This window comes from Quercus lobata, chromosome 7 (assembly GCF_001633185.2).
Source record: "Quercus lobata isolate SW786 chromosome 7, ValleyOak3.0 Primary Assembly, whole genome shotgun sequence".
Lineage (NCBI taxonomy): Eukaryota > Viridiplantae > Streptophyta > Magnoliopsida > Fagales > Fagaceae > Quercus > Quercus lobata.
Genome location: NC_044910.1, coordinates 8,940,726 through 8,959,678, shown reverse-complemented (window position 1 = coordinate 8,959,678; position 18,953 = coordinate 8,940,726). Strand labels below are relative to the sequence as shown.

Genomic DNA, 18,953 nt, shown 5'->3' with positions numbered 1-18,953 from the left:
ACCATCTCTAGTGAACTCTCTATCTCCATTAGTAGGCACCATAACATATCTTTGAAAGAGCAAGACTGGTCGGGTGTAAAGGGCAGTACTAACTTCGAACACTCCCACAATTCACGAGCTCGTTTGCACGTCCAAAACAGATGGTTGGAATTTTCCGCATCCAAATGACATTCCTCACATTGATCATCTTGCAACACCTTCCTTCTCACCAAATTGACCTTTGTAGGAATTATATTTCTACAAGCCCGCCAAGTGAAGTGCTATATTTTGCGTGGCACCTGAATCTTCCATATTTTTGTCCAAAACTTCCTATTACTACCCTCATCCGAACCGGAGCTAAAGATTCTAGGCCTCCCCATCTCACTAGCCACCCAATATGCACTTCGCACGTTGAACACTCTGTTAGGACTGCATGCCCATATCTACCTATCAGCTGGAAGGCAGCTGCTTAAGGGGATCTTCTTAATCTCCTTTGCTTCGTGAGGCAAAAACAAAGCATCAACAGCCTCTGTTTTCCAACAAGCATTATTCCGATCTATTAAATCACACACCATTGTTTCCACTTGGAGGAACAATCTTGGAGATGTCACTTGGTATGTAGATGGCGTGGGCAACCACTTATCTCCCCAGACCCTTACCTTCTTTCCATTTCCAATTCGCCACCGTAAGCCATGATTTGCAATATCTTGTGTTGCCATTATGCTTCGCCATGTAAAGGATGGATTACTGTATGTTTCTTGAGAGAACTCACAGTTTGGAAAGTATTTAGACTTAAGTTTATGATAAACTAGAGAACTTTTCTTCTATTGCAGCCGCCACTCCTGTTTAGCTAACATTGCCAAATTAAATTCTTTTAGGCTCTTGAAACCCATACCTCCACATGCTTTAGGGGCACACAATTTCTCCCATCTCACCCATGCCCATATCTACCTATCAGCTAGAAGGCAGCTACTTAAGGGGATCTTCTTAATCTCCTTTGCTTCGTGAGGCAAAAACAGAGCATCAACAACCTTTGTTTTCCAACAAGCATTATCCCGATCTATTAAATCACACACCATTGTTTCCGCTTGGAGGAACAATCTTGGAGATGTCACTTGGTATGTAGATGGCGTGGGCAACCACTTATCTCCCCAGATCCTTACCTTCTCTCCATTTCCAATTCACCACCGTAAGCCATGATTTGCAATATCTTGTGTTGCCATTATGCTTCGCCATGTAAAGGATGGATTACTGCATGTTGCTTGAGAGAACTCACAGTTTGGAAAGTATTTAGACTTAAGTTTACGATAAACCAGAGAATTTTTCTTCTATTGCAGCCGCCACCCTTGTTTAGCTAACATTGCCAAATTAAATTCTTTTAGGCTCTTGAAACCCATACCTCCACATGCTTTAGGGGCACACAATTTCTCCCATCTCACCAATGCCATTTTCTTCTCCTCATGTCGTTGACCCCACCAGAAATTTCGAATCATGCTAGTCAAATCCTTACAAAGTGAATCCGGCAACTTGAAACAACTCATTGAATAAGTCAGGATTGCTTGTGCCACTGCCTTGATTAGAATTTCCTTCCCAGCCTTTGACAACAGATTTTCTTTCCATCCTGTTAGCTTCTTCCTCAACTTCTCCTTTATGTCATTGAAAGTGCTTTTTTTGTTTTTACCCACTAAAGAAGGCAAACCTAAATACTTCTCATACTGCTTGATCACCTGTGCCCCAAAACTATTCTTAATCTCTTCTTGTATCAACCTTGGAGTACTCTTACTCAAAAAAAGTGAAGTCTTAGCTCTATTCAACTGTTGGCCCGATGCATCCTCATAGACTTGTAAAATCCTCTTCAACTCACTACATTCACCAATAGATGCTTTACAAAAAATCAAAATGTCATCTGCAAAGAACAGATGAGATAATCTAGGGCCCCTACGACTAACTGCTATAACACCCATCTGTCCCTCCTCCACTACTTTTCTTATTAATGCAGAAAGACCTTTTGCGCACAATAAAAAAAAGATAAGGAGATAATGGATCCCCTTGTCTAATCCCCTGACTAGGAATAATACTACCCTTTGGCTTACCATTAATTTTGATGGAATAGGATACTGTACTAACACATCTCATAATAAGTGTCCTCCATTTGTCGTCAAACCCAAGCTTTTACATTATCTTCTCCAAAAAAAAACCCATTCAACCCTATCATATGCCTTACTCATGTCTAATTTTAACACCATCTCCCCCATCTCACCATTTTTCTTCCTACTGATGTGATGCATGGCCTCAAAAGCTACCAGAACATTATCAGTGATTAACCTTCCGTGCACAAAGGCACTTTGGGTATCACTGATAATGGTTGGTAAGATCTTTTTTAACCTGTTAGCAATGGCTTTTGAAGCAATCTTATAAACCACATTACATAGACTGATTGGTCTATATTTTGTGCTGTTCTTTGGCTCCTTACACTTTGGAATAAGCACTATGTGGGTTTCATTAAATTTAGGAGGAGAAATACCTGAGTTGAGAAAATCCAAGACTATTGCTGTCACCTCAACACCTACCTTTGACCAAAAGTGCTAGAAAAACAATGGTGGCATTCCATCCGGACCTGGGGCTTTTAGTGGGTACATCTTTTTGAGTGCTAGTTTCACTTCCGTAGCTGAGAAATTCCTTGTAAGATTATGGTTCATGACCGGAGTTACCTTTTGTGTGACTGCCTCCAAAATTTTTGTGCAATCCGTGGGGTTGTTGTAATAATCAACCACAATATCCTCTATTTTAGCTTCATCCTCCTACCATCTCCCTTCGGCATCCAATAGGCCAACAATCAAATTCTTCTTGAATCTTGCTGAAGCTTTCTCATGAAAAAATCTTGTATTTCTATCACCTACCTGTAACCAATTAATCTGGGATCTCTGCCTCCACATCTCATCCTCCTTTTCAAGCCAACAATTCAACTCAATCTGTGTGGTCTTCAAAGAAGTACTAAATTTTGGAGTAAAAGGCTGTTTCTCCAACCATTCTAATTTCTTTTGTAGTTCAGCAATCATTTGACTTACATGGCCAAATTCAAGTTTATTCCAGGCATCAAGCTTCACACGGCACCAATCCAGACAATTCGTAAGAGTGAACTCTATACCCATTGACTTCCCCTCATCCCAAGCTTCATTAACCACCTCCACACACCTTGAATCTTTCAACCACATTGATTCAAATCTAAATACTCTTCCCACCTTTCTTTTAGGAGACCTTCTCTCAAAGTGTAAAGACAATGTAGAGTGATCTGATGCAGAGGAGGTTAGGTGGAATAGTTTGGCTGATGGAAATAAACTAAACCATTCCAATGTTGCAAGTGCTCTATCCAATCTCTCTCTAATCTAAATACCATCCTCCCTTTGATACAGCCATGTGAATCTTGGACCAACAAATCCCACTTCCTTAAGCCTACACCAATTTATAGTATCCACAATATTCCCCATCTGTTGTCGTGGTCTGCAGCTTCCCCTTCTTTCTCCTCTACACATGTGATCTCATTAAAATCTCCAATTATGAGCCAAGGCAAATTTGATGTCCCACACAAGTGTTTCATTTTTTGCCATGATTCTCCTCTTTTTGAAGTATCAGGTTCCCCATAAAAACCCGTTAGATGCCACCATCCCACAATATCTCCACCATGGACCCATGCATCAATGTGTGAAGAAGAATACATTTGAATATCTAATTTCACTTCCTCCCTCCAAAGCATTGCTAATCCTCCACTTTTACCTTGACTAGGAACAATAAGACCATACTTAAATTTACACCACTCTTTTACTTTCCCCATCCACTCTAAATCTAATTTTGTCTCCATAAGGAAGACAATTGCAGGATTCTTTATTAATGACCTTCTGTAAGGCCTTAACTGTCCGAAGGTTCCCAAGCCCTCAGTAATTCCAGCTTATGAGACTCATTGTTCCCGACGAGACTGCACAGTAGCCTCCACCAATAAACTTTGAATAGTCATATTCCCTGGTACAACCTCCTCTTCCATTCCATATTTTTTAACAGTCATCAATGCTTCTTCCACCTCCTCATTCTGCTCACTAATCTTTCTTTTCGGACCTGTAACTACTGAGTCAGACTTTGAACTTGATTTGGACTGTTGTGGAATTCTAGTCCAAGTGGTCTTCTTTGGTCCCACACCGTGTGCATTAGAGTCTTGAGTACGTGCAACACTTGCATGGGACTGTTTGGTTTTGCCACGTTTCTTTTCTCCACACTTGTTGCTTCCTACTCTCCCACCAACCTTGTTTTTCTCCCCAACTGTCCATCCCACTTGAAACTCACATTCCGAAATAGCCTCACCACATTTTTCTAATCCCATCGTATCCTTCCTCCACTCGTTATCCATATGCGTTGAACCAGCCACTAACACTAGCACATCCAGCAGCATTATCTCCTCATTATCCTCCAACCCTTTATCCAAAACTGAATTCAATTTTGAATTACCTGAATATGCGTTTAGTGACTCATCAATATCCCTAATAATCTCCTCAAAATCTAGGATAGCACGTTCTGAGCAGTTATTGCCAATGGCCGACACCTCCTCCGCTCTTCACTGCCCCACTATAGGTCCTTCCACCATCAGTTGACTCGCTACATTACCGGTCATCGTTGCAGTTCGCTGTGACATCTCATTCTGAGGACTACCATTTGGACTCTGAGCTTCCACCACCGATTTCTCCGAATAGTTAAATTGCGTTGCTCTAATCCATGGACCAAACTGCCTATCCTCCACTGCCAACGTACCGTTACTTTGCAACCAGAGTGTGCAGTCCTTATCATCGTGGGACAGCTGCCCACACCAGTAGCAGATGTTAGGTAACCGCTCATATTTAAAACAACACCCACCCCTCCGAATCCAAGCTCCATAATACACGTCTGCCTCTGCACAGAGCCTTAGTAATACCAACCGTCACTTGAACTCTCATAAAATTCCCTCCTCTCATCTCTGAACTATCCTTAGGAACAATCATAGCACCAAGTGATTCCCCAATGCTGATAGCAACCTCTTTTGACAAATAAGAGAAATGGAGATCATGTATTTGAACCCAGAAGGAAGTTGATTTAAACTGTAGGTTCTAAATTGGTGTGGAACCATCATACCTTTTCAAAACAACTAGGTGCCTATCAAAAGTCCACGACTCTCCCATAAGGACCTTAATAGCATCCACTTTGAACTCAAAATCAAACAGCACCTTGTTATTGCCAGCAACATTTACCTTAAAATTACCTCTCATTCTCCAAAGAGGTCGAAAAGTACGAGCCACCGCTTCAAGATTGACGTTTCGATGTGTCAGAAACTTCGCTGCCAAAACATGTTCCCCTGCCTTTTTCTTCACCGTGAGGTCCACCTTATTTCCTTCATTCACTGACAAAGACAACTTCTGCCAACGTTGAGCAAGGTCATCCATCTTCACGTACACACTAGAAAACTACTCTACAACCACACTAAAGCCCTAATAGTAAACTACATTACTATAGGGGACGTACTGCTTCCCTCGAGAAGGACCACCTATGCTACAGTAAGAAGAAAGGAAACTACTTAGCTTACTGAGAACTTGACAACAAAGACTTCTGATTTCTAATTATAAGATATTACTATAGGGGAAGTACTACTTCCCTCGGGAAGGACCACCTATGCTACAGTAAGAAGAAAGGAAACTACTTAGCTTACTGAGAACTTGACAACGAAGATTTCTGATTTCTAATTATAAGATTCTTCTGTTTTATAGTTAATACAATAATCTACCTGTAAATATACCTTTGGACTCCTCTAATTTATAGTAGTGCAAGTAATCATGTTGTTGTGGATATAAAATAATAATAATAAATAAATAAATAAATAAAAACCAATTATAAATACTGTGTACATGGCCTTTTGAACTACTATCTATTTCGTTAATGTCAAGTATCAACCAAACCAAAGTAGTTTTTCATGATATTTAGGGAGAAAATGGGCAAATGCCCTTTTCTCCCAAACTAAGCAACGTTTTGCCCCCTTTTCCAAACTAATTAGGGAAATGCCCCTCTTTTGTAACTTGATTTGAGATAAATCGAGTTTAAACAAAACAAATTTCTAGAGCCCTATAGCGGCGTTTTTAAGGACCTATAGTGACGTTTTAAAGACCTATAGTGGCATTTTGTAACTCTACCTCCATGAAATCAAGTTATAGACAATTTTTTAAAATTTTTTTTACCTATAACTCGATTTTATAGAGGTCGAGTTACAAAACGGCACTATAGGTCCTGAAAACATCACTATAGGCTCCTTAAAAATGCCGCTATAGGGCCTAACTCGATTTATCACAAATCGAGTTTCAAAAAATGGACATTTCCCTAATTAGTTTGGGAAATGGGGCAAAGAGATGCTATTTTTGCCTGAAAAGGGCATTTGACAATTTTTTCCTGATATTTAGTCAAACCAAAAGAAGTTTAAGTAGATAATGGGTCTCAAGATTCAACTTAAAACCAAAAAAAAAAAAAAAATGACTCAACTCTCAGTCTCAAGGAGAAAGTCGTTGACTTTTTGTTTTAAGGTCAAGCTTTACGGTACATTTGTTTCATCACTTGTACAATGAGACCGTTTAAAACAGGCCTCCTATCCATACTATAACTACTTTGATCCTAAAAGAGTAGTTGGACTATTGTTAGAAAGATGATCACATAATTGACATCGATCCCTCCCCCTCCGATGTTTGAAATTTTTATGACGAATATTTAGATAAGATAACAAAAGAATGAAAGAAACGTAAAATAAAGAAAAATATGAACCATAGTTTCCAATACACGAAAATGTAATTTCTATACTAGATTTTGAGTCTTAAGTTTTAAATAATCAATTAGCAGAAAGGCCTGCATCTTAAAAGAGTTAAAGAAACTCATTTATCCCTTCGTGCCACAAAACTATATCATTCTAGTCTTTATATTTTTTAACTCTTTTCTTTTATTGTCTCTCCTGTAACCTGCCCCTCCCCCAACCTTTCGTTTTTCATCCAAGGCAAGTGGGTTTTCTATATTTAAAGGATTGCATATTTGTTTATTGTAAATTATAAAAGAGAAAATGTCATGATTAATCTTGATTTTGTTTTTTAAACAATGATTGACTAATAAATTCTCTTTGCAATTTTGTACTTTCTACATTCTTGTAAGGTGTGGGTTCCAATTAGCTCAATTGATGTAAAGTCTCTTATGGTTGTATAAGAGATCTAGGGTGCAATCCCTACTTACACTAAAAACTTATTGGTGTTTTGGTCTAATGATAAAAAGCTATTATCAGGAACGGACGCCATAGGTTGAAACTCTCTTAAAAAAAATACATTCTTGTAAGGTTTACCCATGCTTACATTCTTATTAAATCATTTGTTGGCACTTTCATATCAAAGCATATGTATGAAATAATATTAATAGACTTTCCTTGCAATTTTCCTGTATCAAGTTCTTGATAATTGTCTCTAAAAATTAGTGAAAGATTGTTACTTGGAAAGCCACACTCCTTGCTATGCTTAAAATAGTCTATGATACAATAAATATATATAAAAAAAAAATGTAAAATTAAGTAGAAATGATCAAGAAGTATGACCACTAGTTCTATAAGAGCATCCACAGCCCAAATGGTATATTGTATATCTTGATATGTTTTACCATCACAGCCTTAAATTATTGCTCCAGCCGGACTTGCCAAATGTTACAATTGTAAAATATTTTACAATAGTGCTACAGTATCATCTTATTTCTAAGATGGTACTGTAGCAAGATTGTATAATTAAAAATTATTATTATATTATCTTTGATTCTTTCTCTCTCTTCCTTTCTCATTCTTTCATTTCCCTCTCTCTTGTTTGTTCTCTCCTCTTCAGACCCAAAACCATGATGGACATCAACGCCATCACCAAGCCACCATGGCCGGACCCACTGTGACAGGCCCTACCGCAAGCCACCTGATGGACATCTACTTTAATTTTTCTACCAAAAAAATTATTAAATAATTCCTTTAATTTTCTTTTCTCCTCCCAATGATGCACTTCAGATCATTATGGACTGTTTCAGATCATTATGAAGTCGTTGGAGACAAAATACAGAAACCAAAGCAAAACCGAACCGATCCCTTTGTGGGTTACTAGGTTTCAATTTGTGGGTGTAGATATTTGGATGTATGATTGTTGACCTGCTTTTTTTGGATTTGAGGGTGTCGATCTGTGGTTGTGGGTATCAATCTGTGGTTGTGGACGTCGATCTACCGATGCACCGCATCGAACCGAGTCCAAGAACCGCACTGTTGGAGGCCGGAGAACCGACCTCCGGCAATGATGAGCGGAGCTGTTTACCTTGACGTATAGTGCGATCATGCGCCAGTTGCTTACCGATCTGGAGGAGGTTGAGGAAGTCAACAAGCAACTTGATCAAATGTAAATTTTTTTTTTTTTTTATTAGTTTCTTACGGTTTTTTTCCATTTATATTTCATAGATTTTTGTGTGTAATTTTTGAGTTGCCGTGGTTGCCGAAGTTGGGGGTTGCTATTGCTATTGGTTTGATTTGATTTTGTTTTCTCTATGGGTTTCTGGGTTTCGATGGCCATGAGTTTGTGGCTAGGGTTTCTGGGGTTTCAAGAAAACAACCGTTTGGGTATGTTCTTCGCAGTGGTGGTGGTAGCAGGCGGTTGCAGAGTTGTTTTGGATTTTGGGTTTTTGTTTTTATTTGGGTTTTGGGATATATTATTTTATTGTGTAGAAATATTATTTTAATGAGTAAAATAGGGAAATAAAAGTTGGGATGCTGGGAGTATTGTAAAATTGTATTGTATAATTGATAAAGTGGCTTTTTGGGATGGTAAAATAGAATGAGATGAGAATTCCGGCCGTTGATGCTCTAATACAATAAACATATATCCATGTCTTATTCTTTAATGGAGGATTTACATAATCATAAATATATAAGTGAAGGCTTGTGTTTTCAAGGACGTGTAGCCACTAGCCATCCAAAATGTATAAAATAATATTTTTCTTGCAATATTCTTCATAGATCTTGCTAACTGTCTCTACACCTTAGTGATAAATTGTATTTGGAAAGCCACATTCTTCAATGTGTTTTCCTTTGTCCAACCTTTCAGCTTAGAATTACCCAATTTTCTGGCCATATTTTCTAACGATTTCAACTCACCATAATGTGGTCCAATGTATGTAATATTGTCTATAAGTCTTGTAATTCAACTAGAATCTTTTTTTTTTTTTACAAGATAGAATTCTACTTTAGCCTAAATCTAAGTGTATATGTGTGTGAAGCTCTCTCTTGAAGACTTGAACCCCGACCCTTGCCCCCAACTAAAATCTTCTAAAGTTCCCAACAAAGATATCTAAGGGTCCTTATCAAAAAAAAAAAAAAAAAAAGAAGAAGAAATCCAAGGGTCAAGCCCCCTTAGATCCCTTATTTTATCTTTCAAAAATTTGAATTATCAAAAGGAAAGTCTTTCACATTTTTTACTCCCATTCTTTATGTTTTATTTCGTTATACACAAATTGTAAAAATAAATATGAACCAGAGCTCGAAATATACATAAATATAATTTAGAGTCGATTTTTTTGAGTTCAAACAACTCGAATAATGCAAAGGCCTCTATGTTAAAAAAGTTGAGCAGCTGATTAAGCCCTTTTTACCTCCAAATTATACAATTCAAGTCTTTGTTTTTTTTTTTTTTTTTAAATATATTTATATTTTTTTATTGTTGTGTCCTTTCTCCCGCCATCCCCTCCAACAACCATTATGCTATAGAAGAGGCAATCTGTTTTTTTTTAGATTGAAGTGACCGCAATGTTTTAGTTTATTGTACCTTACACAAGTGAATGTCTTACTTTTAGATATACATCACTGTTAGTTTCTTTAAAACTTTCTTCAAAACTTTCTCCCTTCTCCTTTTGTGTGTATGTTAAAATACTTAGTATTCTTAAAAAAAAAAAAAAAAAAAAAAAAAAAAAAAAAAATTACACTCCTATATTCTAATTCCCACTTTCATCATAACGCAAATATGTTTAGAGAAAAAGCTATGAGAAACATCCCTCTAATTCCATCATTGTTCTTTCTTATATGTATTTCGTTGGCTTTTGGTGCTAAATCAATATCGATGCTAAAGAGGTCCACATATATTGTTTACATGGATAAGTCTCATATGCCTAAGGCATTTTCTAGCCATCACTATATGTATTCATCCCTTATTGATTCCTTCAAGTTCGCAAACCTTGACTCACCATATAGCAATGTATCCTCACCATCACTTTTATATACACTTACGATAATGCTCTTCATGGCTTTTGCGCTGCATTATCTTCAGAAGAACTAGATACCCTGAATAAGACCCCAGGCTTCATCTCAGCTTCTGCTGATATACCTTTCAAGCTTGCTACCACCTATAGCCCAGAATTCCTCTCCCTTAACGCCTCCATAGGTTTATGGTCTTCCTCAAATTTCGGAAAAGACATTATTATTGGGGTTATAGATTCTAGTATTTGGCCTGAACACCCAAGTTTCGAAGACCATGGAATGCCTGCTGGTAAGGTTTTGTTATGATTCAGACAGAGGGAGGAGATAAGCATGCACCAAATTGGGAGTGAGCTGATAGGGAGTTGATGGCTACCTAATTGTTATTTCAAATGTTATTTCAAGTTGTTGATTAGGATGAGTTGTTAGTTAGGATTAGTTGTGATTTGAATTTGCTGTAGAATTATCAAGTTGTAATTTGAATTTCGTAGTTGAGCACTCTGCTTGAGACTATTTAAGAGTAGAAGCAATTAAGAAATAGGCAGCAAAAGTTTAATCCAAAATTCTCTTCTCTCACCCCCATTCAGGAGATTGGTCATCTCAAACACAACTAAGTTATCATTTTAATTTTCCAGTTCATAACATTTGGTATCAGAGCTAGATGACGAACAACCCACCACCCACACGTTCAACATCCAATGACGATCGTTTGTCAGCTTTGGAAGTTAGCAACCATTCTTTACGGAGGAAATTCGACACCCATAGAGACGAAATTGCTAAGGAGTTTACTAACATAAAGGAGAGCATGGAGGCCCTTTCCAATGCTATAGCTCAGATGGGACGCAGACTTGATAGCCAAGATAGCGACAACCAAAACAGTGGCTCAGCTAACAAAAATCATGAACTAGAAACAGGTTCAGCCAACCGTAATAATAGAACAAAGGTATCCAATGGAGGAACTACAGGAGGAATACAAACTCGATTTTCTTGAGTAGACTTTCCATAATTCAGGATCCAATAGGTTGGATTTATAAGGCGAAGAAATTTTTTCGGTATCAGAGTACTGCGGATAATGAAAAGGTGTTGCTTCCTTCTTTCAATTTACAAGATGATGCTCTTCAATGGTACCAGTGGTTTAAGAAAAAACAAATTGATGTTTCATGCGAAGATTTTACGCAGGCCCTATATGTTTGATTTGGACCCTCTGATTATGAGAATTTTGATGAGGTCTTAGCAAAACTACGTCAGACGGGATCAAATAGAGAATAGGCGTAAATGCACTTTTAGTCCCTACATTTTGACGTTTTTCCATTTTAGTCCCTACATTTTATTTTTTCCACTTTTAGTCCCTAAACCAATTAACGCCCTTCATTTTAAGTCCTTGAAACACTGTTCTATCACCAAATTAACGGAAAGACTGACGGATTAATAAAATATTATTAAAAAAATTATTTCACATTTTTTATATGCCAAAATTTAAAAAAAAATTAATTAATTACTCAATTTTAATTTAGAACAAAAAACAAAAAAAACAAAAATTATTTTCTTTCAAACAAAAATTTTAATTTCTTTTAATTAAAATGAATTTTTTTAATTCCAATCCTCTTCTTTTTTTTTCCAGAAGATCACCACTGAATCAAACCCAAGCAAAAGAATAACAACCTAGCAAAAGAACATTATTACTTAAACCCAGATGAAACCCAGCAACCAAGAACACAAATCTAGCAACCAAAAACTCAAACCTAGATCACAACAACACAAACAAAAAAAAAAAGAAAAGAAACAGAGACCAAACACAAACACAGACCCAAAGTTCTTCGTGTTCTTCCCAGATCAAACCTAGCAACCGAGAACACAAATCCAGCAACCAAAAACTCAAACCTAGATCACAACAACACAAACAAAAAAAAGAAAAGAAACAGTGACCAAACACAAACACAAACCCAGATCACAAATAGAGATTAAACACAAACGAATCCCAAATCACAACCCAAGCCAAAATCATCAGCAGACCCAACCACCGATCCATGTTCACAACACCCACATGCAAGCCTCCAAATTTTTCCCATTGTTTTCGCGCCATCAAGACCCCACGGCCTCCATGATTAAAACCTCGAAGATTAGCCTCTTGATCTGCTCACCGCTGGTCAATATCGGGCTCCAATACCGAATCGGTGACTGGGTTTTGTACAACGGAGCCATAACTACACAGAAATAAACTATGGGTTTTCTTTCTAGGGTTTCATACACCTAATCAACGGACCTTCTTGATGGGTTCGATGGGTCGATGGCAACGGCAACGGCAACGGCAACGGCGACGGCAACGCAGACCTTCTGGGGTTTCTTTCTTCTATGGCAATGGTGACCTCATCATTGAGTCTTGAACGAGTTCGACGGCGGCGACCTCATCACTGAGTCTTGAAAGAGATCAGAGAGAGTTTGGGTCAGTCAGAGTTTGAATCAGATCGGGGTGAGGAGAAAGAGAGTTTGAGAATAGAGAGAGAAAAGGGTTTAAAAGTTGAATGTTCTTCTGAACAAAAAAAGAAGAAGAAGATTGGAATTAAAAAAAAATTCATTTTAATTAAAAAAAAGTAAAATTTTTGTTTGAAAGAAAATAATTTTTTTTAATTGTTTTTTGTTCTAAATTAAAATTGAGTAATTAATTTTTTTTTAATTTTGGCATATAAAAAATGTTAAATAATTTTTTTAATAATATTTTATTAATCCGTCAGTCTTTCCGTTAATTTGGTGACAGAACAGTGTTTCAAGGACTTAAAATGAAGGGCGTTAATTGGTTTAGGGACTAAAAGTGGAAAAAATAAAATGTAGGGACTAAAATGGAAAAACGTCAAAATGTAGGTACTAAATGTGCATTTACGCCTAGAGAATATCAAACCCAATTTGAGCGGCTGGCATCAAGGGTGCAAAAATGGCCAAAGCGTGCCTTAGTAGAAAGCTATATAGGAGGATTGAAGGATGAGATTCGATTTGAGGTGAAACTTTTTCATCCCACTATCCTGGTACATGCTACCAGCCATGCCCGTTTACAAGAAGATAACACACAACAACAAAGGCATGGCCTCATATAGCCAGGACTTCTTCCAACACCACCAAAGCCCCCCGACGTCCTAAACACCACTCCGAAATTGCCCCCAAGTACGAGATTCTAAAAATTGTCTTGGACTGAGATGCAAGCACGATGAGACAAAGGTTTGTACTACAACTGTGATAAGAGATTTGTACTGGGTCATAAGTGCAAGACGCAGCAGGTTTTTATTTTGTAAACCATGATCGAGCCAAAGATTGACGAGGACACTATAGAAGCCTTGAAGGAAGCTGAACCACTTCCTATACTAGTGATATCCTTACACGCCCTCTCAGGGGTAACCATCCTACAGGCAATGCGTATGAGCGGGCTAATTCGTGGCAGGCTAGTACACATCCTCATCGATAGTGCGAGTACCCACAACTTTGTGAACTCCAAGTTTGCAAGGAAGCTAGATTCCTGCAAGGTTCCTTCACCAAACTTTCAGGTTATGGTGGCCAACAGTGAGTGCTTACAATGTGATGAGATTTACTTAGCTATTCCCATGGAGATACAAGGATACCATTTCCAAACCAATGTGTATCCCTTGGATTTACAAGGCTCAGACTTCATTTTGGGAATGTAATGGTTACGAAGTCTTAGAAAGGTGTCGCACGACTGGGAAAAATTGACAATGGAGTTTCACGTCGGCGAAGAGAAGCACTTCATTCGTAATGATACAACCAGAGAAGTAGTTGCAGAATCCCTACAGACGATAAAAAGATTACGGGCAAAGAGGTTGATGCTTATTTTATGCAAATAGTAACCACAGGAAACTTTATATTTACTACCCAAGAAACGGCCAAAGACAATAAAGAATTGGCCCAACTCTTGGCTCGATATGAGGTGATTTTTTAAACTCCCACAACTCTTCCACATCCAAGGAAGCACGACCATCACATTAGACTTGGGCCTAGATCCAACCCAGTTAATGTTAGGCCCTATCGCTACCCTCACATCCAAAAAAATGAAATTAAGCGTGTTGTGAAGGAGATGCTCGCAATTGGGATTATCAGGCCGAGTTCAAGCACTTTCTCATCCCCAGTATTGTTAGTGAAAAAGGACGGCTCATGGCGTTTTTGTGTGGATTATCGCACCTTAATCAAGGCAACAGTCAAGGATAGGTACCCGATACCGACGATTGATGAGCTATTGGACGAGTTACATGGGGCTACCTATTTTACCAAGCTGGATCTCAAATCCGACTATCATCAAATCTGAGTTCAGCCTGCAAATGTTCACAAAACAGCCATTTGTACCCACGACGGACATTATGAATTCTTAGTGATGCCTTTTGGCCTCACTAATGCACCAACCACATTCCAATCTCTGATGAATGATATTTTTCATACAACACTAAGGAGGTATGTCTTAGTCTTTTTTGATGACATATTAATATACAGCAAAATATGGGAAGAGCATTTAGTTCATTTAACAATGGTTTTTGATACTCTGTTGCAAAACCGATTATATGTCAATCATTCCAAGTGTTTGTTTGGCCAGCAAAAGGTTGATTATTTGGGACATATTATAAGTTCCAATGGAGTTTCAGTTGACCTTGAAAAAATTCAAAGCATGAAATCTTGGCCTCAACCACCACCATCACTATCTTGCGTGGGTTTCTTGGCTTGGCCAAGTATTATCAAAAATTCCTCCAAAGCTATGGAGTCATTGCTACCCCACTCACAAGTCTCTTGAAGAAGGATGGGTTCATATGGACTCAAGAAGCCATGGAAGCATTTCAGCGACTCAAACGGGCCTTGGTGCAAGCACCAGTACTCGCACTTTCAAACTTCACAAAGAAATTCATTGTTGAAGATAATGCATCAGGTAATGGTCTAGGGGCAGTCCTCACACAAGATGATCGTCCTATTGCCTTCTACAGCAAGGCCTTATCCATCCATGCCTCGGGCCAGTCCACATACGAGAAGGAGCTAATGGCAATTGTCAAGGCAGTCCACAAATGAAGGAGTTATTTTCTTGGCCGCAAATTCTTGATTTGCACAGACCATCGTAGCTTGAAGTATCTACTTGAACATCAGATTACTACTCCAGATCAACAAAAATGGATTGTTAAACTGATGGGCTTTGACTATGAGGTTGAGTACAAACAGGGGTGTGAAAATAAGGCACCCGATGCTCTATCTTGGTTACTTGGAGATTTACTTGTTGTGTCTTGCCCAAAACATACTTAGGTAGATGTTATTCAAGATGAAGCTCGTAATCATCCAAACTTGGCGGCAACCAAAGAAGCAGTTGCACGTAGTGACCCTTTTGCTGCAAGCTTTACAATAAAAGATGGTCCACTATGGCATAAGGGAAGGCTAGTACTACCATCAATATCCCAACATAAGCAGCAAGTCATTCATGAACTTCATAATACTCTAGTGGGTGGACATTCTGGGAATTTGCGAACATATAAGAGGTTATTGGCAAATTTCTTTTGGGTTCGAATGAAGTCAAACATTACGGCATTTATTCAACAATGTGATACTTGCCAACACAATAAGTATGACACACAAACTCTGGCAAGGCTATTGCAACCATTACCAATTCCCAATAGAGTTTGGGAAGACATTTCAAAGGACTTCATCGATGGTCTCCCTCATTCCACAGGATTGTCAGCCATTATGGTTGCAGTTAATCGGCTATCTAAGTATTGACATTTTGTTGCACTTAAGCATCCTTACTTGGCCAAGACAATTGTAGAGGTCTTTGTTAAGGAAATCACACGCCTTCATGGGATGCCTAGATCCATAGCATTCGATAGAGATCCGGTATTCACAAGCCAATATTGGGAGGAGTATTTCTGACTGCAAGGTTCGGAGTTGAGGTTGAGTTCTGCTTATCATCCATAAACTAACGGCCAAACTGAAGTCCTTAATCGATGTTTAGAGACTTACCTTCGTTGCTTTGCAAGCTTAAGGCAAAAACAGTGGAGTCGTTGGCTGCCATGGGCTGAATATTGGTAGAACACTTCGTACCAAATAGCCACGCGTATGACGCCGTTCGAAATTGTTTACAGCTGTTCCCCACTCACCGTACATTGTTATGAATGCGGGTCTACTCCGGTGGCACAGGTTGAAGATAATTTACATGAGATGGATGCTTTACTGAAACTATTAAGGGAGAAACTTACAACAACCCAAGCTTGAATGAAGATAAATGCTGATCACCATCGTCGAAAACAAGAATTTGCACCAGGAGACTTTATGCACCTTAAGCTCCAGCCATTCCAACAATTATCAATTCAATTTCGAGGAAATATGAAGTTATCACCAAGGTTCTATGGCCCTCTTCAAGTCCTTAAACAAATCGGAACAATGGCCTATCGTTTGGAGTTACCACCCCATTCTCGGTTGCATTCTATTTTCCATGTTTCACAACTCAAGAAACAGCTTGGGCAATCAAACCGAACTGTTACTAAATTACCATAGGTCACGGATGAAGGCCCAATCGTTTTATAACCCAACTAGTTATTAGATTTCTCTTGGGTGAAACATGGGCGCAAGGTGGTTCAAGAGGCTTTGGTTCATTGGACAGGCACGAGTGCAGATGATGCTACATTGGAGGCATGTGATGAGTTGTAGCGTTGCTTTCCTCAAATGAATCTTGAGGACAAGATTCATCTTCAAGGGGACGAGAATGTTATGATTCAGACAAAGGGAAGAGATAAGCATGCGTCAGATAAAGAATGGTCTGATAGGGAGTTCATGGCTATCTGATTGTTATTTCAAATGTTATTTCAAGTTGTTGACTAGGATGAGTTGTTGATTAGGATAAGTTGTTGGTTAGGATTGTTATTTGTTGATTAAGATGAGTTGTTGGTTAGGATTAGTTGTGATTTGAATTTACTACAGAACTATCAAGTTATAATTTGAATTTCCTAGTTGAGCACTCTGCTTGAGACTATTTAAGAGCAAAAGTTTAATCCAAAATTCTCTTCTCTCACCCCTATTTAAGAGATTGGTCATCTCGAACACAACTAAGTTATCATTTTAATTTTCCAGTTTATAATAGGTTTCATCTAAGTGGAAGGGAAAGTGTGAAGGTGGAAAGCGGTTTGATTCCTCATTGTGCAACTCCAAACTCATCGGAGTTCAGTACTTTGGTGCAGCAATTAAAAAAAAAAAACTAAGGGCATTTCAAGAGTTGTTGTAGACTCTACTAGGGACACCATTGGCCACAGGACCTTTATGTCTTCAGTAGCTGCTGGGAATTTTGTAAAAGGAGTATCCTTTTTTGGCTATACTGAGGGAACAGCAAAAGGTGTAGCACCACATGCTAGGATCTCTATGTATAAAGTTTTTGGCAGTGCAATTGCTAAATCGTCTAATATTATTGCTGGTATAGATCAAGTAATTGCTGATAGTGTTGATGTGATTTCCATTTCTTCGTATCCTACAAATTTTATACCTATATGGCATCACCCAATTGCAATTGCTTCATTTTTTGCCATGAAGAATAGCATAATTGTCACAACTGCAAGAAATGAGGGACCATATCTTAGAAGTCTAGAAAATGGGATACCATGGGTCTTAACAGTTACATCTAGTACCATGGATAGATTTCTTGGTGCAACTTTAATCATGAAAAATAGGCTAAAATTTACTGGATGGTCAACGTTCATTGATGAATTTGTGCTAGAAAAATTACCACTATTCTATAGTGAACACTTATCAGCGTGCAATTCTCATCAATTGCTATCTAAAGCGCCTAAAGGAACCATCCTATTATGTGACATTGGGTTCTTAGAATTGCAAGCCAAAGCTATTCTTAAATCACATATAAGGGGGTGCAATACTCATCAACAATCCTTTGAATCTGTTATCCTGTAAAGATCTTAATTTTCCATATGTTGTGGTGTGGGAAAATATAGAGATAAAAAACAAGTTTTGATTCAACAATATAAATCCTAAAAATTAGCAATGAAAAAATGTAAATAGATAGAGTTAGAAAAATCTCACAAACTATAGAATTACACAAAATGTGTTGTCCTTAAAGGTTTATTCATGCCACTCAGAGCAGAACTTGGTGCAAATGACTCTCTTAGCCAAACAACCTCCCAAGATTAGACTATAGTGATTTCTTCAAGTTGAATGCACACTCAAGCAAAAAGAACTAAGAACAACCTTATTTGCCTTTCATAAAAACCAAAAATTGATGCTGAAATTTTCAGTGGAGATGAGCAGAAAATAGAGCAAAATAGAGAGAGAGAAGTGACTGTGTGTAGCTAAAAAAAACTGAAGAGGACTTATGGGCTGCAACAGTCATTGTGCATGCCCAACAAGCAGCACATTAAATGCCCTCAACGGGTTGCTTGGTTAATGCCCAACAGGCTGAACTGAATTGGGCTAAAAGGAAAAGAAAGGAAAAAGGGTATAGCCCAAGAGAGATATAGACAAGCCTAAATCCAACCCAAGCCCAACTCTAACCCCTAGTCCATTATCTTTCAAGTTATCACTTAAGTTGTGCTATGGTTTATAAACACACATGAAGACTCATCTCTAACCAATGTGGGACACAAGCAAAGTTTTAGTGTTTGAAACACACACAATCCAACACATGGTTCACCCAGAGGATTCAAGG

At 38.2% G+C, this 18,953-nt stretch overlaps 1 protein-coding gene across 1 annotated transcript; it reads right to left on the bottom strand.

Moving 5' to 3' along the window:
- Nucleotides 1-1,307: 1,307 nt before the first annotated feature.
- On the bottom strand, nt 1,308-3,194 carry LOC115951516. The gene is made up of 3 exons (XM_031068699.1): nt 2,880-3,194; nt 2,240-2,549; nt 1,308-1,984 (listed from the first exon to the last, which is right to left on the bottom strand). The coding sequence occupies exons 1-3, from the start codon at nt 3,192-3,194 to the stop codon at nt 1,308-1,310; spliced, it is 1,302 nt and encodes a 433-aa protein (XP_030924559.1).
- Nucleotides 3,195-18,953: the final 15,759 nt, after the last annotated feature.

What these genes read in the sequence shown, in the direction of transcription:
- LOC115951516 (XM_031068699.1), bottom strand. Translation starts at nt 3,194, where the DNA reads ATGTGGTTGAAAGATTCAAGGTGTGTGGAGGTGGTTAATGAAGCTTGG. An exon ending in CCCAGATTAATTGGTTACAG is followed by an intron (nt 2,550 to 2,879) that starts GTAGGTGATAGA and finishes TTTTGGTCAAAG; the next exon opens with GTAGGTGTTGAGGTGACAGC. An exon ending in CATCAGTAGGAAGAAAAATG is followed by an intron (nt 1,985 to 2,239) that starts GTGAGATGGGGG and finishes TGTGCGCAAAAG; the next exon opens with GTCTTTCTGCATTAATAAGA.